The 24,721-nt window shown below is 37.0% G+C and overlaps 2 protein-coding genes and 1 long non-coding RNA gene across 3 annotated transcripts; all 3 read right to left on the bottom strand.

Moving 5' to 3' along the window:
* Positions 1–53: 53 nt before the first annotated feature.
* LOC310730022 (calcium-activated chloride channel regulator 4A-like) lies at positions 54–3,552 on the bottom strand (the record flags this gene model as incomplete). The annotated part of the gene is made up of 3 exons (XM_083548764.1): positions 54–840; positions 1,742–1,960; positions 3,366–3,552. The coding sequence occupies 3 exons, from the start codon at positions 3,550–3,552 to the stop codon at positions 458–460; spliced, it is 789 nt and encodes a 262-aa protein (XP_083404890.1). The 3' UTR covers positions 54–457.
* Positions 3,553–4,373: 821 nt separating this feature from the next.
* On the bottom strand, positions 4,374–6,026 carry LOC310730164. Its single transcript, XR_014534745.1, has 3 exons — positions 5,980–6,026; positions 4,922–5,147; positions 4,374–4,548 (listed from the first exon to the last, which is right to left on the bottom strand). It is a non-coding gene; the product is annotated as an uncharacterized lncRNA (long non-coding RNA).
* Positions 6,027–15,536: 9,510 nt separating this feature from the next.
* On the bottom strand, positions 15,537–23,168 carry LOC310730021 (calcium-activated chloride channel regulator 1-like; the record flags this gene model as incomplete). The annotated part of the gene is made up of 14 exons (XM_083548763.1): positions 22,994–23,168; positions 21,476–21,613; positions 20,829–20,979; positions 20,223–20,328; positions 19,968–20,133; positions 19,599–19,826; positions 19,137–19,361; positions 18,843–19,023; positions 18,649–18,755; positions 18,364–18,573; positions 17,975–18,245; positions 17,693–17,857; positions 16,925–17,143; positions 15,537–15,790 (listed from the first exon to the last, which is right to left on the bottom strand). Exons 1-14 carry the CDS (start codon positions 23,141–23,143, stop codon positions 15,537–15,539), a joined length of 2,571 nt encoding a protein of 856 aa, XP_083404889.1. The 5' UTR covers positions 23,144–23,168.
* Positions 23,169–24,721: the final 1,553 nt, after the last annotated feature.

The following is a 24,721-nucleotide window of genomic DNA, read 5'->3' as shown; positions in this document are numbered from 1 at the left end:
CGCCGGCCTGTGACATGCACATTATATGTATATGATCAGTCAGTCAGTTTTTACTTTTTTTTATCTGTCGATGCTTATGGTTTTAATGAATATTTATTAGTATTAATTAGAGCTTAACACTACTTATGAACTTAAGTTTATTGCATCTTGAGCTCTAAATATATGACATGAGTGATAATCCAGCTTGGGCACATTTCCTTTGTTGTACTTAAATGCTCACATAACATAAATCTGGCAGAAAAGCAGGATTTTAATGGCAAAAAAAAAAAATCGACTTAAATGTACTCTGCATTTATGGCAATCTAATTTGAAGTTTTCTGTGATATTATACCAGTGGGAATCAATCTAGTTTTGACAAGTTTAAAAAAAGACTCTAAAGCATTTTTGAGCAGTAAATCGGTAGGTTGATATGTTCATGTAGTCTTTAAACAATGTTAAACCATGTCCTAAGCATCAATTATGTTTGTTTTTTTCGTTTCAGTGCCCTTGTTATTACCACAAATATGAAGCTTGGCACAATAATGACCAGACAGACTGACACAACAATAGCAGGTTGACCCAGGCCTGGTTTTGATATGGGCGAAAATTTGGGATTTGGGACATACTTTGTTGCTCGAGCAATGTTGGATACCTCAGACTTGGCTAATTGTTTGTCCAATGACTGAATAGCAAAGAAAAGTGTGGTGCCATTTTGAATTGTAATATTAGGCTGGAAAGTGTACTGTTCATGTGAGCCAGACACTTGAGGCAGAAATGATGAAGTGTTGACCAGATAATTGCTACTGAAGTTGTTTTGAAGCATCTTCAAATCTTCACTCCATCTGATGTCATAGGATTTAGCTGAAAAGAAAAAGCCATGAAAATAGAAGCGATTTTATTTATACTCAGTAAATTCTCTGAGACCACATGTCTAAAGCTAATGAGACCATATCGCTCAGGAATTGGCTAGCGGCTAACGCTAGGTACATGAATTCTTTAGCGTTTTATGTACAACTTTAAGAATTTCTCTTAAAATAAGAAAATCCTGACAATTCCACATATTGAGAAAGTGAGTAAATGAAGAATGGAAGAAATGAAGACGTGTTAAAGTCTGCTGAAATAAGTAGAACATTTCTTAAATTAAATTAATTTAATTAATAATAACACACACACTATAATAGTACAACACACACACACACACACACACACACACACACACACACACACACACACACACACACTTAACTGTGTTGGGGTGTAACAAATGTAAAGTATTTAAATAAATTTTTTATTTATTAATTTTTAGTTATTTAATTAGCTAATTTATTTGATTATTCGGTTTAATCAATGTAATAAAAAGTGTATTGCATCAATTAGATTCATTCTATTATTTTTTTGTATTACATATTATTTTATATATTATTTAACCAAGCAGGCATTTAATTTAAAACTGTTTTAAAATGTAAACCGTTCAAAAGTCGATCACAAATGTTAATAATAAATTAATACAAACTGCGTTAATAATAAACAACAAGCAATTTTATGTTTTGCGTTTCTTCCCCCTGACGCTAAAATTTAACATAAAAACTGAGAAACCTACCGAACCTTGAAATTTGTGTACAGTTACACCCCTAGTTGCTATTATTTATCAGTATGAAGTCCAAAGTGCTGTTACTTTCAGTGGAGCAAACCATCATAAAGCAGATACATTTAAGCATTTCTACATAAACAAAATAAATCTAGCTTGGCTCACAAGGCTCACCTGTTCCCTGATCAAAATCCTCTCCAGGGGCTGTCCAGTTGAGAAGCACAGTGTCTTCCTGGATTTCTGCCCGTAGGTCTGTAATCTTGTTTGGAGGGAAGTTTGGAGGCGCATCCCTGTCCACCACAAAACTCTCCCCAGTTACTGTTCTGGTGAAGTTGCCCACATCCACTGGCTGCACATTTACTGGGGGCTTCGGAGGGTTTAATTCCACTTTACCTGAAAAGGATGAAAGTTCAGTATTTGTGCTATATTTCATAAAAAGTAGACAAATGCAAAAGACATTATCCAGGATATTGTCAAAGAAATATGAACTGAAGATGATAATATTTTCAGTAATGTCAGTAACTTTAGCAAATAACAAAGTCAAACAAACAGAAAGAATGAAAATATAAACCCCTTCACTAAGTTTTTTGAAACAAAATAGACAAAAAAATTTCAATTATTAGATTAGAGGCATTACTAGAATTCTGTCACGTTTTCATTATGGGGTTCTGAGTGTAGATTAATGAGAAAAACATTTATTTAAATGATTGTAGTTTTAGGCTGCAACATAACAATATTGAAAGAATTAAGGGGCATCTGAATAGTTTGTATTGTGCAAAAAGATTTAGGCAGGTGTGAAAAATTATTTTAAACACTTAACAGAATGGAAAGTAAATTAACAGTAGAAAAAAAAACACTAAATCAGTATTTGTTGTGACTCCTGCAAAACAACATGAATTCTTCCTACAGTAGGTACACTTGCACATAGTTTTTGAAGGAACTAGGTTGTTCCAGACACCTTGAAGAACTAAATACAAATCTTCTGAGGATGTTTTCTGCCTTCAATCATTATGTGTCTTCATGTAATCCCTGTTCTTCTTCAAGAAGATGGTTCTTGATGATGTTGGCTGTAAGGTTGGGGTTGTTGTCCTGCTGTTGAATAAATTTGGAATAAATCAGAAGCCCCCTGATCTTTCTTTCGGCTTCTCCCATTAGGGGTCGCCACAGCAGATCATCAGTATTCGTGAGCCGCATGTTCAATTTGGCACATGTTTTACACTGGATGCCCTTCCTAACGCAACCCTCCCATTTATCTGGGCTTGGGAGCTGCACTAAGGCCTTGTGCAAGCCTAATGGCTGGGTTTGGTTCCCTAGACCACCAGGAAATCAGAAGCCCTCTAATATTATTGCATAATGGATAAGTATCTGACTGTGTGTCTAGGCATTGAGGGCACCATTAATCCTAACCAAATCTCCATTTGCAGAAATGCAGCCCCAAACTTACAAGGAACCTCCACCATGCTTCACTATTACCTGCAGACACTCGGTATTGTACTGCTAAAGTATTTAGGCAAAAAAACAACTTGGCTTCTACAGCCAAATATGAAAATGTTTGACAGTCCAGATCACCTGCTGCCATTTGTCTGCACCCCAGTTCCTATGTTTTAATGCATAGTTAATTTGCTTAGCTGAGTTGCTTAAGAGGTTTTGGCTTTTAGGCCGCAATTCTTACATGAAGACCACTTCAAAATAGCTGACTTTGTGCAAGTGTAAAGATTGAAAGACAAAAATATTGATTTGCTTCACCAAGCTAATAGTGACCCATTCTGATTGCATGATGTTAGTAGAAAATAGTTACCATCCACAATATATCCAGCTACATAAAGAGCACCACTGTAACTGTCAAGAAAAAACTGCCCTTCTTCATGTTGATTTTCCACTCTCGCTTTCAGACTGTATTTTCCACGTTTTAACTTTGTGAAATATCTTGAATAGACGCCATCTTCTTTGAATGCATCAGCTCCTGGAACAGTAATGCCCAACATGACATTTTACCATTTGATCTGATGTATAATTCAACAAGTTATTATGTTGTTATTTAACTTTTACCTGCACCATTATCAAGAAGCAGAAGTCTTTCTGAGTGCCCAGTATCTCAGAAAGGTTTGCCCAAACACTGGCACCCAACACAGGATTATAATTCTGACTGACCTCAGCCAACACAACCATTGGTTTGGTGCCATCACTGGTCTGCTGGTTCCTTCTGGCTGTAACAGTGACTGGGTGAACATCTTTATGAGCTGCCCGACTTATTACTAATAAACTCATTTGCTGAACAGTGGCTCCTTTATTGAAGAAGCTGTATTTCCATTCACCTGTCTGCAATGCAAAGTAGGGACTTAAAGAGATGTGCATTTGTTTCTTTATCATTGGTCAATGGGAACTGTTCCATTGAACCAGTCCGTAACACTCTTTCCAGTGCTTTCAAGCTGTTTGGAAAGCAATGCAAATATTATGAGAAAACCGATATTGTGATATTGATATTCTCACCTACAACAGGTATACCTAACCTGTATTGGCTGTGTGAAGGAATTTCCATCAAACATTGTCAATGAGGAAAAGGCATACACAAGTTGAGTGGAAAGTATAGAAACTTCAGCAACTATAAACTTGCCATCTACATAAACGAGCATAAAAAATCATATGTTAAAGAATGTATTGCAGCTATAGTGGTACAGTATTCATACATTTAGTTTGGTCAGTGCTTTGCACTGGAAATGAAACTGGGAATGTAAATTGTGGAAGGCCAAAGCAAACCAAGTAATATGTCATTTATAATATTACAATTGTAAAATCCTACCTGTTTGATCTGCCATGGTTCTTAGTACATTGTCTGCGTTTGGACCAAATGCTATAGTGTTCATTACTGCACCACTTTGAATAGCTTCCGGCAAACAGTCCTGAACATTATCACTCGCTTCCCCATCTGTCAATAAAATTATTTCATCTCCAATTGTTTTTCCATCATCTGTTTGAAGAACCTGAAATTAAAAAGAAATCATTATTACCCACCACAGACAGACTTCTATACCAATGTAAATTTAATTTTTTAATTATTTGATTAATCAAGAGCAATGGTATCTCGGTGGTTCAAGCACTGGACTATCAATCAAATGGCTGTTAGTTTGGCATCTGCCAAGTGGCATATGTTTAAATTATAAATGTAGTCAAACTTAATCTGTGCCATGTATAGGATGCAATGGAGAGGGGTAGATTAGTAATTAAGACATTGGACTTTGGATCTGAAGGTCATGAGTTTAAATCACAGCCACCTCTCAAGCAACCACCTGAGCAAGGGTCTTGTCAGCGTCTGTCAAATGGTGTAAATGTTTAAAAAGGAATTTTCTGTCTTACCTCAAAGCCTTTTCTGAGTCCTTTACAAATATATGTCCCTCCACTTGCAAACGTGGGCAACTTCCTTATTAGATTGTCTCTTGAGGCTTGTCCATCTATTATTGTCAGTGGGCTTAGAATTTGAGCTTCAGAACTAAAAGTCACAATACCCACAAATTGTTGTTCTTCTATAATCTGGTTTAAAAAAAACAGTAGCTGCTTGCCTTTGTAGTGTTATTCTTGGCCCCTTCAAAAATGAAAAAGATTTAAATATTACCCATTTATTTAAAAAAAAAACAAGCATACAGAAACGTCTTGTTGCTTTGAATGAAACATACATTAAAAGTTAATTTAGTTGTAACTAAAAAATTGACAATATAAGTAAGTAAGACAGAGTATTACTCCTATTGTGTGTGAATTAGAGGGAGGGCAGTAGAGTGGTGTGGTTGCAGGGAGAAGAGGTGGTGAAGGTGGTTGAGTCAGCTGGGGTCAACAGTGCAAAGTAATGGAGAGTGTAATAGAGAAGTGAAGAAAAGAGTGCAGGCAGGGTGGAGTGGGTGGAGAAGAGTGATAGAAGGAGTGATTTGTGATAGAAGAGTATCTGCGAGAGTGAAAGGGAAAGTTTATAGGACTGTGTTGAGACCTGCGATGTTGTATGGTTTAGAGACAGTGGCATTGAGTAAAAGACAGTAGGTGGAGCTGGAGGTAGCAGAGCTGAAGATGTTAAGGTTTTCTTTGGGATTGACGATGATGGACAGGATTAGAAATAAGTTTATTAAAGGGATAGCGCATGTAGGAAGTTTTGGAGACAAGGTGGGGGGGGGGGGATTGAAATGGTTAGACATGTTCAGAGGAGGGACATGGGGTATATCTGTAGGAAAATGCTGAGGATGGAGCCACCAGGAAGGAGAAAAAGAGGAAGGCCAAGGAGGAGGTTTATGGATGTGGTGAAGGAAGACATGCAGGTAGTTGGGTTGAAAGAGGCATATGTAGTGGACAGGTGGGTATAGAGAAGGAAGATCCGCTGTGGCGGCCCCTAATGGTAGAAGCCAAAAGAAGAAAAAGAAAAAGTAACATACACCCATGCTTTCTGAGACATCAAGGACAAGACAGACGACTCGAGGTCCCCAAATGTTGGAGGTGGTGGAATAGCTGAAAGAGGCTTTAAAATGCGAAGGGCATCTTTGTCTACTGAGTCCTGAAAGATTACTGTACGTGTTGCTTTTGAACATTTTTCATTCTGTTCATTGGGGGCCTCATTGTTGTGGTCCTCTTCTTGACAAAATGCTCTTACCTAAAAAAATCACACTGTTACAAAGGCATCAAGGAAAAAAATAAGAGAAGACCTGCCTTTCTGTTCTCAGGAAAATAACTGCCAGTTATCTACTTGTGTTTTTCACATGCAAATTAATACACTCACAGAATCTATGCTTGGCATGTACATTATTGAGGCATTGGCACTTTGCATGGCGTCTGGAAGGAATTCACAGTTGGATGCGGGTAGGCCATCTGAATCAAACTCACAAGGTCGAGGTCTTTGATTAACAATTTCATACCACTGGCCAGAAATCTTATCAGTACACCTGAAAAGAAAGAAGACAAATTACTGGGATCTTTTGGGATAATATTATATACAGCGGGGAAAATAAGTATTTGACACATCAACATTTTTATCAGTAAGGGGTTTTCCAATTGGGCGATTTACACAAAATTTCCACCAGTTGTAGCCATCAAGCCAAATATTGAATTCATACAAAGAAATAAGAACATTTAAGTATACAAGTTGAGTCATAATAAATAAAGTGAAATGACACAGGGAATAAGTATTGAACACATGAATATAACAAGGTGCAAAATGGCATAGAAAGTCAGGAGATCACCTGAAATCTGTCAGTATTCAGAGAAAAGACCTGCCCCCTATCAGTACTAATTGATATCAGCTGCTTTAGTCCTAATTGATGGCCTATAAAGGCTTCTCATTACCCAGGAGGCACACAGGAAAGACTTCATGATGGGTAAAAGCAAAGAACTCTCTCAAGATCTTTGCAATCTTATCATTGAAAAGCATTTGGATGAGAATAGCGTAGCGTCTGACACAGGTCATTTAGATTTCATGTCCCAGGTGGTCCTTTTAACCTATGACATCTACATCTCAATCAAAAGGTGAAACTTTTATTGGGGGTGGTGTATCCCACAGTGTCACACTCCCTCTCCGAAGACACGAAACAGGACCAAACCCTGAACTCTTGTTTAGTTTACAGGGACCCATAAAACAATAAACTCATAAAACTCATAAAACAATCCAAAATTTGAAACTAGATCCAGTGATGCTTGTGACAAACTCACACAACCGGCTCCAGAACGTTTGGATTTTACGACAAGACAGATAACCCCCTTTGCAGATATTCTGTTTGACCCTCACCCACACACATGCACACACGCACACACACACACACACACACACACACACACACACACACACACACACACACACACACACACACACACACACACACACACACACACACACACACAAGGGAACATAACTTTTCCTAATAAAACAAAATAAATAAGATGCTCCACATCCCACGACATTAACCTATACCTTGTATGTATCTCCTCCCCATTTATAGTGGTACTCTAAAAGTCTTATTCTTGTAACCCTGTTTTAATGTTGTCACTTTTTTTTTATTTCAAAGTTGATTTAACATTATCTTCACTTTATTCTTTCTTTCCTAACAAGGGTGCACTGTATACATCAGAATACAACATTGTATCAACATCAGTTATACTTTAATTACTGATCTCTGTATGTTAATTTACCCCTGTTCTAATGCTGTAATTTCTCTTTATGTTTAGTATCCAAATGACCACAAAATTATCTGTTTCTCATTTTTCAAACAATGGTGCATTTTATTCGCTCATGAAATGTACCATACTGTCTTGATACACTTTGGATAAAACTTTAAGTTCTCAAAAGCGAATATAACCTGGAAACCATGCCCACAAACACATGAACAAAGGAAAATTTCAGGCCGTAGCATTGGCCATTCCCCTAAAGATGGGTGGGGTTCAGGACCTTTAAAACATCTTGAATCCAACTAATCAATGTTCAGTCAGTGTTCAGTCAAGAAAGCAACTCTCTCACTCGGGTCGACTGGAAAGGCTCGGACCCCCTCGGGCCCGAAGGCCCGGGGGCCCGATGGCCCGGAGAGTCGGACGCTTCGACCAGCCCAGCAGCGACTCTTCGGAACGAAATCGAAAATCTTTTTTGAGATCCTTCAGCAAGCATTATCTTCAAGAACACCAACTGCTCTGATCTTCAGGAGAAGCTGGAAAAACATCTGACTCCATCCTAACCGACTCGTCCAAGATTCTTTTGTCTTCTTTCGTTTATTTTATTTTCATTTTTAGTTTCTTTATTTCTTTTTGTTTGTTTGTGTAGTTAGTTTTATGTTGTGTTTGCCTCATTCATTAAACGCCGTTTTATAAATAAGTGATTGTCTCTGAGTGCTGCTCACATTTGTAAGGTTCCTGTAACATTCGATCTGAACTACATGCTCTATTAATTGTACGGTATAAGGTAAAGGGGGGTTGCATCTTTCTCGGCCGGGAAGATACCCTTTTTATAGAATTAATATAAAATGATACTGTCTGTTCGCCGGACAAACAGACCAATAAATGTAACGTTATTTCCATTACCGTCAATTCAACTTGATATTTAAATATTTAGGAGTTACTGTAACCCGTTATAATTACTTATAAATATTCCCTTTTCTTTGCGAGCAAAATTCGCTACATATAATGGTGGAGAATGCGGGCAGACTGTGCTTCCAACTATATACTCAATTTATCTGTATTATAAGTTTGTCCCTCTTCTCCCCCAGTCACTACAATGGTTATAGGCGCATTTCCAGAATGCTGAATGTTCCTGTGAGCACTGTGGGGGCCATTATCCCGAAATGGAAAGAGCATCAGTTTACTAACAGGTGCTCCACATAAGATCCCTGTCCGAAGAGTCCAAAAAATAATCAGAAGAGTTCGCCAAGAGCCAAGAACCACTCGGGCAGAACTTCAGGAAGACCTTGCATCAACAGGTACTGTTGTTTCAAAGAAAACTATAAGCAATGCACTGAACCACCATGGTATCCATGCACGCTCACTACGCAAGACTCCATTGCTAAACAAAAAGCATGTTAAGGCTCATTTAAAGTTTGCGAAAGAGCATTTGGAGAAGCCTGTGTATTATTGGCAGACTATAGTAGGGTCAGGTGAAAGCAAAATGTAACTTTTTGGCAGTCATTCTACACATCATGTTTGGAGAAGAAATGGCACTGCCCACCACCTAAGGAACATTATACCAACAGTTAAGTTTGGGGGTGGAAGCATCATGGTTTAGGGCTGCTTTTCAGCAAGGGGTACTGGCAGACTTCAAATTATTGAAGGCAGGATGAATGGAGAAATGTACTGGGACATTCTGGATAAAAATCTGCTGTCATCTACCAGAAAGCTGAATATGAAAAGAGGGTGGATATTTTAGCAAGACAATGATCCCAAACACAAGGCTAAGGAAACAATGAAGTGGTTTCAAAGAAAGAAAATCAAGTTGCTTGAATGGCCCAGTCAATCACCTGACCTAAATCCCATAGAAAATCTATGGAGAAAACATAAGATCAAAGTTCATAAAAGAGGCCCAAGGATCCTTCAAGATTTAAAGACCATTTGTGTGGAAGAATGGTCCAGAATCACTCCTGAGCAATGCAGACGACTGGTCTCACCAACAAAGGCTTTTCTACAAAGTATTAAATAAAGTGTGTTCAATACTTATTCCCTGTGTCATTTCACTTTATTTATTATGACTCAACTTGTATACTTAAATGTTCTGATTTCTTTGTATGAATTTAATATTTAATATTTAATTTAATATTTATTTCAATATTAATATCAAGGATCGGCCCTGAGCCCTTTCCTGTTTGCAGTGGTGATGGACAGGTTGACGGACGAGGTCAGACAGGAGTCTCCCTGGACTATGATGTTTACAGATGATATTGTGATTTGTGGTGAGAGTAGGGAGCAGGTTGAGAAGAGCCTGGAGAGGTGAATATATGCGCTGGAGAGAAGGGGAATGAAAGTCAGTAGGAGTAAGACAGAGTACTTGTGAATGTGTAAGTACAGAGTGTGTGTGAATGAGAGGGAGGGCAGTGGAGTGATGCGGTTGCAGGGAGAAGAGGTGGAGAAGGTGGAGAAGTTCAGGTACCTGGGGTCAACAGTGCAAAGTAATGGAAAGTGTGTTAGAGAAGTAAAGAAAAGAGTGCAGGCAGGGTGGAGTGGGTGGAGAAGAATGACAGGAGTGATTTGTGATAGTAGGGTATCTGCAAGAATGAAAGGGAAAGTTTATAGGACTGTGGTGAGACCTGCGATGTTGTATGGATTAGAGACAATGGCATTGAGTAAAAGACAGGAGGTGGAGCTGAAGGTAGCAGAGCTGAAGATGTTAAGGTTTTCGTTGGGAGTAACGAGGATGGACAAGATTAGAAATTAGTTTATTAAAGGGACAGCGCATGTAGGATGTTTTGGTGACAAGGTGAGGGAGGCGAGATTGAGATGGTTTGGACATGTGCAGAGGAGGGACATGAATTATATTGGTAGAAGAATGCTGAGGATGGAGCCACCAGGTAGAAGGAAAAGAGGAAGGCCAAGAAGGAGGTTCATGGATGTGGTGAGGGAAGACATGCAGGTAGTTGGTGTGAAAGAGGCAGATGTAGAGGACAGGGTGGTATGGAGACGGATGATCCACTGTGGCGACCCCTAATGGGAGCAGCCGAAAGAGGAAGAAGAATGAAATGAATTGAATTGAATTGAATTTAATTTAGAATAAGTGTACGACAGGGTGCTGAGAGAGGAGTTGTGGTATTGTATGAGGAAGTCCGGTGTGTCAGAGAAGTATGTGAGGGTTGTGCAGGACATGTATGAGGACAGTGTGACAGCAGTGAAGTGTGCAGTAGGAACGACATACTGGTTCAAGGTAGAGGTTGGACTGCATCAAGGATCGGCTCTGGGCCCTTTCCTGTTTGCAGTGGTGATGGACAGGTTTACAGACGAGGTCAGACAGGAGTCTTCGTGGACTATGATGTTTGCGGATGATATTGTTATTTGTGGTGAGAGTAGGGAACAGGTTGAGAAGAGCCTGGAGAGCTGTAGGTATGCGCTGGAGAGAGAGGGAATGAATGTCAGTAGGAGTAAGAGAGAGTACATGTGTGTAAATGAGAGGGAGGGCAGTGGAGTGGTGCAGTTGCAGGGAGAAGATGTGGAAAGTGTGGAGGAGTTCAGGTATCTGGGGTCAACAGGGCAAAGTAATGGAGAGTGTGGTAAAGTGAAGAAAAGTGTGCAGCAGTGGCGGGCCGTGCATTTGGTAACTGGGCCTTCTGTGGGGATTTACCTGACTTAATGCACCAGTTAATACCACCACTATCACGTCGCAATTATAAAAACCATCAATACTACACAAAAGCGCAATATAACAACTCTAGGCATTACAGAGAGTCATTTCACATATTAAGGGTGAATACCATTTTTACTAAAGCAAGCTCCAAACCTCTACACTACAACCGCAACTGTGCACCTACATCATCTGGAGCAGTTCAGAATCAATATTTGTCTAATAACATGAGAGAACCATAAAAAAATTTAAATAAAATACAACCTACTCACCAGAGATTCAAACTCATAATGTGCACTGCTCCTTAGAGTCCTCAATCCATTGGTACCGCTCATATTCACTGGTCTGGAAGTGGAGAACAAAACCTTTCTCAGGCTGAGACAAGCTAGCTAGCTTTGGGGTTGGCCTACCTCCTCACGATGTCTAGCTTTTCTTCAAAATTTATTTTTTAAGTATGTCTAAAACCAAATCAATTTCTCTTTCTCCATAGTCATAGAAAAGTCTAGCTCAGATGTATTAATGTGTGCAGCGCACTACAGACATGTTTTGCCAGTCAAACTTTGCTGTAACAGTTTCCCTCTGACCAACCAATCAGAGGACGGAAAAATGCTGACGCTATTCTGCGCCAGTTAGCTGTGAGGGCAAATTCTGATTGGTTAAAGAAACAGAGCTATTTCTTAAGGATACTAATGTAAAAAGGCCAGCAGTACTAACTTTGAAGGCCCTGGGCAGATTAGATTGACATGGCAGTGCATAGGGACTGAAATCTAATTGGACGAAAAAATCGAACATCCTCATACACATACTGAAAGCATGGCAGTCAATAGAAACTGTTGGGAATAAATTTCATGGAACAAATATTAGAATTTAGGTTGTAAATGTAGGTTATTGCTTCTGATAGTGTTTAGGCCACCAGAGAGGTTTTCGTTAGGAGTGACGACGATGGACAGGATTAGAAATGAGTTTATTAGAGAGACGTTTTTGTAGGACGTTTTGGGGACAAGGTGAGGGAGGTGTAATTGAGATGGTTTGGACATGTGCAGAGGAGGGACATGGGGTATATCGGTAGGAGAATGCTGAGAATGGAGACACCAGGAAGGAGGAAAAGAGGAAGATCAAGGAGGAGGTTTATAGATATGGTGAGGGAAGACATGCAGGTAGTTGGGTTGTAAGAGGCAGATGTAGAGGACAGGGGGGTATGGAGACGGATGATGGCGACCCCTAATTGGAGAAGCCGAAAGAAGAAGAAGAAGAAGAAGAAGAAGTATAGGCGCACAGTCTTTAGAACACCAGTTCTATCTATTACCAGGTAAGGGCTAGAATATTGTTCAATATTCATATATTATTCAAGCAAAATATTGTAAAAAGCTTGTGAGTAAAATAATGTTTACACCGTGCCCCAAAGCTTACACTTATTGGATCATACTCTTTTGGGTCATTCCAGCTATAAACGGTTAAAATCTTTGACACATAAGTAACTTAGAGTGGCTAAACTATGAAGTGCCTTTTTTCTATTTTGTTTGTACAGTATCCAAAAACAATATAAAATTTGAGGAAGCTGTGCAGACATAAGCTGACTTCTTGATTTTCTAGACTACTTTCCTATCGATTATTTTACAATGAAAAACATCATAAAAAAGCAGAAGCTTTTCCAGTGATTCTTTTTTATTATTTCATAATAATTGTAAAGTGTACAAAAATATACCCATATTTAAGGTAAGTTATAAAAATACAGCAATGATACATAATGCACATATTAAAGAAACACTGTGTGATGATTATAGGCAGTGAAATCTATAAAGCATTAATTACAAATCAGTGTCTAAGAGTTATAATTAAGAGTAAAAATCAGGACTAAGGCAGTTTTACTAAGATATTATATAAGAACTTTTATTGAGCGTTGTAGCGACTTGCTTCGTGTTTTAACATGAAAAACAGTGTTCATTAGGCGTGTCCCTTTTTTCCTTTAGGCAAAAACATTTTGTTATGATTCAGTAAGTCTATGGATACCTGACTGTCAGACCCTATCTACCCCATCTACCCCATCTATCTATCTATCTATCTATCTATCTATCTATCTATCTATCTATCTATCTATCTATCTATCTATCTATCTATCTATCTATCTATCTATCTATCTATCTATCTATCTATCTATCTATCTATCTATCTATTTTTATGTGTGTCTGCCTGTCTGTGTATATACAGATAGGCTGTCTGACTGTCTGTGTGTCTCTCTCTCTCTCTCTCTCTCTCTCTCTCTCTCTCTCTCTCTCTCTCTCTCTCTCTCTCTCTCTCTCTCTCTCTCTCTCTCTCTAACTTTTTCTCTCAGCACACAGGTCTGCTGATTCCTTGTCATGTTTATTCTGCCAATATCCGTCCTTCTCATCCAGGATAAACAGCTTTTTGCCAGCTAATTCATAACGTATGCTCTTCAGGGTGGGAATGTTGTAGTGCTGACGGAGTATGGCCCAGTTTAGTTCCAAGCAGACTCTGGGTGTGGCGTTTTTTTCTTTCTGATGAACAAACTACTCAACCACAGAGTAGGTTTAGAAACTTTGCTTATCACAACCCTTTTCTTCAGTTCAACCAGTGTCTCACGGAGTCTATCATGGACTGAGTATGGGATCTTTCTGCAGCCATATATGACAGGAGGCAGATTAGGGTCAGTTAGATATGATACAATCCTGAAAACTGGCTTAATCGTATAAACACTGATGCATAATGGCTGAGGAGCTCAGTTTCTGTGAAGGTCTAAGTGTCTTTGCTTTTCTTTTAAAGTCCATCTGCACACATACCTGTCTCCCAGGTGGACTGTATCTGATGTTGTGGTCACAAAGAACATCAAGTGAGTTGTTTTATTTCTAGCCTGCACATGATACACCTTCTGGTTTGATGCGAGTGCCTCCATACGATACAAGTGCCGTGTTTGTCTTTAGGATGTTTACGGGGATCCGAAGTCGATCAATGCTTCAGCACTCATGTCAAACTTGAAGTTAACAATTGTGCCTGCCATATGCAGATTTGTTTGCCAATCTGTGTCAGCACAGTTTGACTAAAACCACTGTACCAATAAAAAGTGTCTACTTGCGATAGCTCAGTGGCAAAATGGTTCTTTTTGCCTTATATTTCACATTTAATATTAAAGGCAGGGTACTGATGAATGCATCTGCATTTTCCACAATCTTTTGTGCTTCTTCGACTTTGGAGTTTGGTTATTTGCTGGAGGTCTGCTTCATCTGGATGCAGGGAGCAATCTTTTTCTTTTTTTGTAATGGCATGTACAAATTGTGCCTCTGATGACCCTGCAATTGCTGTGACTTGTGCTTTTGTGAATTCTTCTCCTTCTTGGCCTTCTTCTTTTCCTCCTTCCTGGTGGCTCAATCCTCAGCATTCTCCTACTGATACACCCCATGTCCCTCCTCTGCACATGTCCAAACCATCTCAATCTCTCCTCCCTCACCTTGTCTCCAAAACGTCCTACATGCGCTGTCCCTCTAATAAACTAATTTCTAATCCTGTCTATTGGCATCACTCCCAACGAAAACCTCAACATCTTGAGCTCTGCTACCTCCAGCTCCACCTCCTGTAAAAACTTGTCAAAAGCTTGTGAGAAACTATTACATAAAAACAAGTCTAAAAGTTTACTTTGATCAAATTTCTGTACATCAAAGTCAAATCTTTTGAAATGATTGTTTGCAGACTTCTTTCTTTAACAAAGTTTCTAGTTAAAGAAACTTCAAATTCTCAAATGTAACTTAAATTCAATTGTGCTAATGTTTCTGTTAAATAAGGCATATATTTATTTGTTTGTTTGCTTGTTTTAAAGGTTAATTATGGATTCCTGTGTCTCTGAGTACACCAGCATCTGACGATTTTTAAATACAAATTATGTGGCAATACAAATAAGAGGACAGTGGAGGAAGCACAGTATCTATAAATCGTATCAAGTTTGAGGAAGTTATGCAGACAATTACTTTGCTAAGATGATTTCTTGAAAGCTTTGCTATATTTCACAATTATTACAATGAAAAACATTAAACAAAAAAGCAAAAGCATTTAGAGTGATTTCTGCATTCTTTAATTTCTGCTAGGGAACATGGGGAAATATTTTATTTAAATTAAAAGAAACACCACTTGTGGTTATTTATTGTAATAATTGTGAAATATAGCAAAGCTTTCAAGACTTCCTTGTGGTCAAGGTAACTTAGGTAACCAGGCTACTGTAACAATGTTGGATACCTCAGACTTGGCTGAGTGTTTGTCCATTGACTGAATAGCACAAAAAATTGTGCCACCATTTTCAATTTCAATATCAGGCTTGAAAGAGTACTGTTCAGCTGAGCCTGACTCCTGAGGCTGAAGTGATGAAGTGTTCACCAGATTACAGCTGCTGAAGTTGTTTCGAAGTATCTTCAGGTCTTCACTCCATCTGATATCATAGGATTGGGCTTTAAAGAAAAAAACATTAAAACATTTAGACAATTAGATTTGATTTATATTGTCAAAAAAACTTTTGAACTTACATAATAAATATCAAAGACCCTCCATGGCCAAAATTTCATTCAAATGGATTGGAATGGCAAAGCCAGTTGGGTAGGTAGGTAGGGTATGATGTGTTTTGTGAGCAAAATATGTATATTATAAACTTATAGGGACTAAACTTATAGGCACTGACATTTGATTCAAATTTAGAGAACCTCTTTATTTGTATGAAGCTGCTTTGGGACAATGTCCATTATACAAGCACTAAACAAATAAAGCTGAATTGAACTGACTTCAAATTAAATGAATATCAAGCAATAGAATTTTTGCTTTTGTTTCTTTTCAGATACACATCTAGGTTTGTTAAACTATTTAGAACATGGCACATTTGGTGGCAGAACCCCCAGTATTTAGGTGAGCAACTGGACACCAGTGTTTTGTGTCCATTGCATTGCTGCATGATGAAGTCAAGTGTCTGATTCCAACTAACAACTTATACTGCGAGGTGGAAAAACTACCTACTGCACCACTGTGCTTCCAGTTTTGTTGGAAACAAACAAAATCATTTCCAGTTGTGTACGGACACTAAACACTTTGACAATTAATAAAAGTTTAAAATGTGTACTAGCTATGAACTTTCAGTATTTTGTTGTTTCAGAAATACACTGTTCTCCTGGAATGTCTCTGATTGGTCAGAGGGTGTTGATTTTATTTTTCAAAACAGGACAAAGGACTTCAGGAGACAGGAATTTTCTTGTTTTAACTTTCTTTATAAAACAACAAGCTGTACTTTTTGGTTAAATTCAATTGTAGAGAAAGAAATGCTAGTCTGCCAAAAAGAACATTTGGTGCCACCCAGATGAGAATGGATTCAGAGTCTGGTTGGATGGATTATTAGTCTGGTTCTTCTCAAGATTTCTTTCTAATACTATCTTGGGGTGTTTTTCTTTTGTTTTTCTGGCTTGTTCATTAGAGATAAAGTTATAGGCACTAACATAAATAAACATTTTACTTGTCTCTGTAAAGCTGTTTGAGACGATATCAATTGTTAAAAGGTGCTGGTATATTATCAATATAGTGTATAGTGCTAGAGTGCTCACCTGTTCCATGGTCATAATCCTCACCAGGAGACGTCCAGTTGAGAAGCACGGTGTCCTCCTGAATTTTTGCGCACAGATCCGTGATCTTGTTTGGAGGAAAATTTGAAACTGCATTGTCTTCCACTACAACACTTTCTCCAGTACCTGTTCTGGTGAACCTGCCAACATTCACTGACTGCACATTAACTGCAGGCTGAGGAGGGTTTAGTTCCATATTACCTGACAAGAAGATGCAAATGGCAGTTATTTTTTTCTATTTGAAGAGAAGCATACAGATAAATGCATGTACAATAATTACATACAAACTCAGACAGCTGTAAGTCAACCATGCTTTAAGTAACACTTAACCACTGATGCCATTTCTATATATCAGTTGAAATATTGATCACATTCCAAAAATTTCAACTTTTAATCCAACTTGTTTGCAAGCAGCATTCTCATGCAAATAAAATAATCAATAATGATTAATATGTGTACACCAGCACCTTTATATCACCTTTCCTGCTTCAGTATACTTAAAAAAAGAAGACATACATGAGTAGAAGACACTGGATTTGTATTAAAGCTTTGTAATCTAACTTCCAAAACAATGATGTGTTAAACATGATGAAACTGCGACTACATGTATGACCCCTATCTCTGATGCTGTATTCCCAAACACTTACCATATTCCCAACATTCATGCAGGGACACAACACCATTTTTTCCCCATCCCTATTTATGGAAAGTCTTGTATAATGTGATGTGATACTGCAAGAAAATATTTACCATCCACAATATATCCAGGTACATATAGAGCACCACTGTGTCTGTAGGAAGAAAACTGGTCTGCTCCGTGTTGATATTCCACTTTCACTTTCAGACTGTATTTTCCACGTCTTAATTCTGTGAAATATCTGGAATAGATGCCATCATCTCTGAACACATCACATCCTGAAAAATGTCCAGCATGTGTTTAATTAAATATTAAATATGAATAAATAAAATATATATTGTATGCAAGCTCACACTTGCAAATAAAGACATAATTTTATGCAATTTCACTGTTACCTGCTCCATTATCACGGAGCTGAAATTTAGATGATTTCCTTGTATCTGACTCCAGGTACGCCCAAACACTGGCCCCCAACACAGGATTATAATTCTGCCTGACCTCAGCCAACACAACCATGGCTTTAGTGCCATCACTGGTCTGCTTGTTCATTCTGATTGTAGCTGTGATTGGGGGAACATCTTCAGATGCTGCCCAACTCATTACTAATAAACTTGTTTGCTGAGCAGATTTTTCGTTATTCAAAAAGCTGTATTTCCATTCCCCCACCTGTCATGCAAAAATAGGTCAAAACAAATTTGAATAATTTTTAATCACATTATTTTTAAATCATTGACTTTTATTGCAATACAAAACATGTAATCAAAATAACAGTTAAAAGGTTTACCTCTGCAGTTCCCGGAACAGTGAAAGTGATTATGTTAACACTGTTAGTGGTGTGTCTCTGATCATAAACCAAACCACTTGGTGATTGTATATACACAGTGGGTGCACTTCTTTCATATAGTAATGTAAAGGTGGTGCCCTTCCCTACAGTCCGATCAATTGAAACTGTTCCATTGAACCAATCTTCAACATCCTTTCCAGTGCTTTCAAGCTGTTCAGAAATGTAAAAAATTTTATGTGTATAATCTGATTTTGAAATTTCTCACAGTGAACGTGTATCACTAACCTGGATGGGCTGTTTGCATGGATTTCCATCCCACATGATCTTTGACGCAAAGGCATCCACAAGATCATTGGATCTTAAAATCTCGCTGGCAACATGAAACATTCCCTCTGTTTCAAATAATATTGGCAACCCAGTGAAGGCAATTAATCAATGCAACTGTGAAATTCAAAAATTGTTGATTCTACAATTCTCACCTGTTTGCACTGCCATGGTTCTCAGTGCATTGTCTGCATTAGGTCCGAATGCTACAGTGTGAATTATTGCACCACTTTGAACAGTTTTTTGCAAACATTCTGAAACATTATCAGTTGCTTCCCCATCTGTCAGAAAAATTATTTCCTTTCCTAATGTTTCACCATCGTTCATTCGAAGGGCCTAAAACAAAAAAAATAAATGTTTATTATATCATCATAGACAGATTTCTAGACCAAAGTACATTTTCTGTGCAGTCAATGAAAAAGTAGCAGCTTTTTTCACATCTGTCTCACCTCAAAGCCTTTTCTGAATCCTTTACATATAAATGTTCGTCCAGATGCATGTGTGGGCAATTTGCTGATTAGTTGGTCTCTTGTGGCCTGTCCTTCTATTTTTGTCAGATTTGTTAGTATTTGAGCTTCAGTACCAAAAGTCACAATAGCCACATATTCTTGTTCATTTATAATCTGGTTTAAGAAAATTCCAGCAGCTTTCTGAAGTTGTGATAATCTCCGTCCCTATACAAAGAAAATAAAATAACATAAATGAACCCTTTTACAAAATCATAACAACAATGTATTTTATTATCTAATACAGCTCCACTTCCTACACCATTTTACTATGTTTATTTCAATGCTTTGATATTTCTTTTCCAATGATTTATTTATTTATAATGATCATCCCAATATAGCTGTCTAAAATAATTATTTCATGCAGTAATAATGTTTATTTTGTAATTTTTTATAGCAACACACTTTCATGCTTCCCGAGACGTCAAGGATGAGACAGACGACCCGAGGTCCCCTCTGTATAACTTTGAATGTAGGAGGTGGTGGATCAGATGGCAGCGGCTTTAGATTGTGAAGAGCATCCTTGTCTACTGAGTCCTCAAAGATTACTGTATGTGTTGCTTTTCCACACTGTTTATTCTGCTCATTGGGGGCTTCAAAGTTATGTTCCTCCTCTCGACAAAAAGCTTTTACCTACAAAGGAATAAAATCAGTGTACATGACAAAGGCTTCAGCGTGTTTTCAGTGTTTTTAGAAACCATTTTGACAAAATCCTAATTTTAATGTCCTGCTTGTGTCAGCATTCAGCAATAAAATATTTAACAATATACTCACAGAATGTATGCTAGGCATGAACATTATTGAGGATTTTGTAGTTTGCATCGCATCTGGGAGGAATTCACAGTCGGGTGTGAGTGTGCCAGATGCATCCAACTCGCAAGGTACAGAAGTTGATTGACTAAGAATTTTCTTCCACTGTCCAAAAATATTGTTAGTGCAACTGAAAAGAGAAAAATGACACATTGCTATAACTATTGTTATAATATATGTTTAATAATGTATGGTCTGTATAGACAATGATAATAAAACCTTGTTGGTAGAAACCGATTAGCAGAAATGTAATATTTCTCTTTCTTATTATATTCATCAAATACTCCCCATCTGAGGTGAGCCCATTCATGCACAAAAACCCTTCCTGAAATGTAAATGAAAAAACAAACACATAAAAAAAATCACTTTTAAAATTAATTTTTAAAAAAATTCATTTTGTGTGTGTATGTGTTTCCATTCAATTAATTTTTTTTTTCTTCTTTGCTTGTGTGTTCCTGTTTTTCACCACCAAATTTCATCCTTGTGTTCCTATGCCCTTCATTGGTTTTTATTGATTCTCACATTGCCTCATTATTTTTTTCGGGGAGCTGATTTCATGGATTAGATGCTGTTTGGTAAGTTTGGGTTTTTGGATACTTAATTAAAAAAAAAAAAAAAAAAAGGCAGGATTTCCTACATTCCTGAGTTTGTGTCTGCTGCCCCAAACAGTGAAGCCCAGTTCAAGCCCCGACTCTGACAGCAATGAAAATCAATGAGGGGCTCTGTGTGTGTGTGTGTGTGTGTGTGTGTGTGTGTGTGTGTGTGTGTGTGTGTGTGTGTGTGTGTGTGTGTGTGTTTGTATGTTTAAGACAGGTTAAGGCTTACCTCTAGGTCCATATGGTTCAGAAATATGGTTGTTTAACAAGAAATCGGGGGTTAAATGAATGTATTCACCCTCACGTCCACATCCTTCTGGTTGATGAGTATATGGCTCATTACCATATTGTGAAAATGAATTGTCTATTCTTATTTTGCCCTAAAAATTAAATGTATTATTGGTTCATACCTTAAATTTAGTATATATATTTGTATTTTTAAATACATGCAATTTTCAATAGCACACAATGAATAAATGAACCGTCATAACCTGTACAGTGTTGCATAAAAGTTGGGAAAACCTTTAGAATTTGCTATATTTCTGCATAAATCTTACTAAAAACATTATCAGATTTTCACACAAGTCCTTTAAAAATAGGCGAAAATGCGAAGCCAGTCAAAAAAACGAGAAAGAAATATTATAATTGCCCATTATTACACTATTACATTTTGAGTTGCTAAAGAATGTGAAACTCGAGGACTAGCAGTTAATTTGAAGGGCTTTTTTGGACTTGCATGAAAATCTGACAATGTTTTAGGTCATATGCAGAAATCTTTGGGTTTATACAAAAAGATTTAAAAATTCTAAAATGTTCCTAAAATTTCAAGCACCACTGTAAACTGCATAATAAACCAAACCTGAATGAATATTGTACCTTTTTGTAAGTTTCTGTTGTTGCGTTCTCATAGTTTCCTGATGTCCAATTTGGTGGTACCAGTATTTTCACTTCCTTGAAAAATACCTTGTGGTCTAAAGCTTCAAAAAGATATTCTGATCCACTGGTAATCATTTTCTGTGAAGATAGTGGAAAAAAAAATGTATGTGTCTGTGCATGTAAATAAATGTAAGTATTAATCTTTAAACAGCAAATTGTTTTTAATCAAAAGAGACTATTTTAGAAATATTTTTAAAGGCAAAAACAGACTGTTTATACTGTTACCCTTTTCATTCCCAGTGCTATAACATATTAGAATTGCAAATGCAGCGGATAAAAGACAGACAAAAGACAGACAAAGAACAATTTTTTACAATTTTAACAATTAAAAAAAGTTTGATTTCAACAGCGTATTATTGCATTGCCATGCACAAAGGGGAGGAACAGATGAATCTAGGGAGGAGGGCACCTATGAAGGAAGTAGACATGTGTCAGGATAAGCCTAATTGATCAAAGGCCAAAGAAACAGGTCATTTACAAACAATTTATGAATTTATTTAGCTAAATCTTTAAAATTAGATAAATATGTTGTAAAAAAAATACAATGTAATGGTGCTTTCATCAAAAAAATATGCTGATTCAATTATTATGAACTGTTCCCTAAAAAAAAAAAAAGAAATAGGACAAAAGTATGAATTTGCTTTTCTTTTCTGTTCCTTTTTTTGTAATTTTGTGGTGGTGGTGGGGAGGAGGCCAGAGGAGGATTTGCATGTATGTCCTTATGTTCAAATTATTCATTTAAGGTAAGTTAAACTAGCATTAGGAATTGTTTTGTTTACTATTTTGGCCTGGTTCTTCTTAAAGTCCATGATTGTAAATAAATATTCTTCTCAGTTTTTACTTTAAATAGGAAATAATTTGTTTCAGACAAAAAGCCCTTTTTTCTTTTCTCACTTTGGCAAAATGTATAATTTCCACTACATTTACTAAGTGACAGGAGAGGAAACACTTTCTGTAATTATTTTTTCCTCTTTTCTTTTTTTTCTTTTCCTTTCACAATTTATATTTCCTCCAGGGAAATATTTGTAATGTTGGCCTGAAATACTTGAAATGAAGCCAAGACACATTGAAAGCACAATTTTTTTGTGTATAAATAGGTTGCTTGGCTGCTTTAAACTTAAAGGCAGACATCATAAAACATATATCTTTAAAAAAAAATACTTTTTTTTTTTTTGTTTTTGCATAATTAAAGGTGTTTTTTGGTCCAAAAAAACCCACAACAATTTTAAACACACAATTGATATTTATGAAGTATATGAGTATGGCTGCTAAATTCTATTTCATACAATATAAGAGATATATTTACATTGATAGCATTTGGCAGACACTCTTGTCCAGAGCAACTTACAGAATAAATACATATTTTAACTTATTAGAAATGTTAATCAAGTTACAAAACCAAATAAACAATTGTAACGGTTTCATAGGATTACAACATATACATAAATTAATAAATACCTTGATTTGATTTAGAAGTTCTTCATTCTCTGGTACAGCAGGGTTAATGACAACCAGAATATCTGTGTATCCATTTCCATCTAATCTGATTGTTGTAGCAGATTTCAGTGCAATGAGAACCACTACCACCACAGCAAGCATTTTTACCATGACTGCATCTGAGGAAAGGAGGAACAAGATTTGGTTTTATACTGTTTATACTGTTGCTCCTCCTCATGATTCATCGGCTCAAAATTTGTAGATACTTTAAAAGAATAGGCGGAACCACACAAGAGCCTTGAAATTCTTCAGTAATTCTGAAGAAACACATTAGTAATAAACTGACAGATGATCTATGATCCTTTGCTGATACCCTGAACTCCCTGACTCCAGATTCCTTGTTTTTCCTACGTCTGGTGAAAATAGTGTATTTTAAACTCAGAAAAGATCCACAAACAAAGTCATTTGTGTTTTACCCAATAGCTCTTACTTCTTAAGTCCATATTATTTTTTAAAATTGTTGTTCATTAAGAAAAAGGTGGTCAAATAACTGAATTTGTTAAAACTTTGATTTGGTGAGTTTATGCCCCAATGTAGAATATAACCTACACTTTCTATTCTGCCCATTCTTTCAATCTAGATTTTGTACAATTTAAAATATCAGTGCACACAATTTGTAGAATAGCAGTCTCACTCTTTTTTTCGATATCCACTTTAATTGTGTTAGTATTCGTACCTCCAAAAAAAAAAAATTAATAAGGTCTGAACCTTTACGCACACCATTCACCTTCACTGTTGTTTTCTGTAAAGCTGCTTTGAGACAATGTATGTTGTGAAAAGCGCTATACAAATAAACTTGACTTGACTTGACTTGACTTTAACATGAATAACCACCCCTATAGAGAAAGCGAGGAAAGAAAATTTAATGTACAGGTGCATCTCAATAAATCAGAATATCATTAAAAAGTAGATTTATTTCAGTAACTCAATACAAAAAGTGAAAATCTTTATTTAAATCCAAACACCTGCAAAAGTTTCCTGAGCCTTTAAATAGTGTCTCAGTCTGGTTCAGGCTTCACAATGATGGGGGAAGACTGCTTACTTGACAGTTGTCCACAGGATGATCACTGACACCCTGCACATGGAGGGTGAGACACAAAAGGTCATCGCTAACGAAGCTGCTGTATCCAAGCAGATTAATGGAAAGAAAATATGTGGTAGAAAAAATGAGATTCACAAAGAGTGGACCAACCAAAAAAAAAAAAAAAAAAGAACAAAAAAAAACAGGCTGTTATAAGAAAATGATTTAATCATGTTTACATGAAATTACAGATATGTTGCCATGACAGAAGCTTCAGGATAAGCTGAAAAGGTTAAGGTTAATTTGCTTAAGATTTGCTTAGTCAACATGTTTTATGGGATAAAAGCTGATATGAGTATTTAAGAATCTATGGATTTGTTGTGTTAAGTTGAGTTTCCTCCTATTTCGGATGTTAGGGAGTTTTTTTCTTTCCCTGGACAATGAGAAAGTGTACTAAGTGGGGTCACTTACACAGAACACTTTGGCAGATTTTCTAGTTTCAATCAACGTCATTCAGTTTTTTTTGGTGTGCTTTGAACTTTGACAGTGAGATTTTCATTGGAAGTGACGAGGATGGATAGGATTACAAATACCTGGGTGTTCACCTAAATAACAAACTGGACTGGACAGAAAACACTGAGGCAATTTATAAGAAAGGACAGAGCAGA

This window comes from Silurus aristotelis (assembly GCF_946808225.1).
Source record: "Silurus aristotelis genome assembly, chromosome: 8".
Taxonomy (NCBI): domain Eukaryota; kingdom Metazoa; phylum Chordata; class Actinopteri; order Siluriformes; family Siluridae; genus Silurus; species Silurus aristotelis.
Note: the sequence above shows the minus strand (reverse complement) of the source record. Positions and strands in the feature narration are given on the sequence as shown.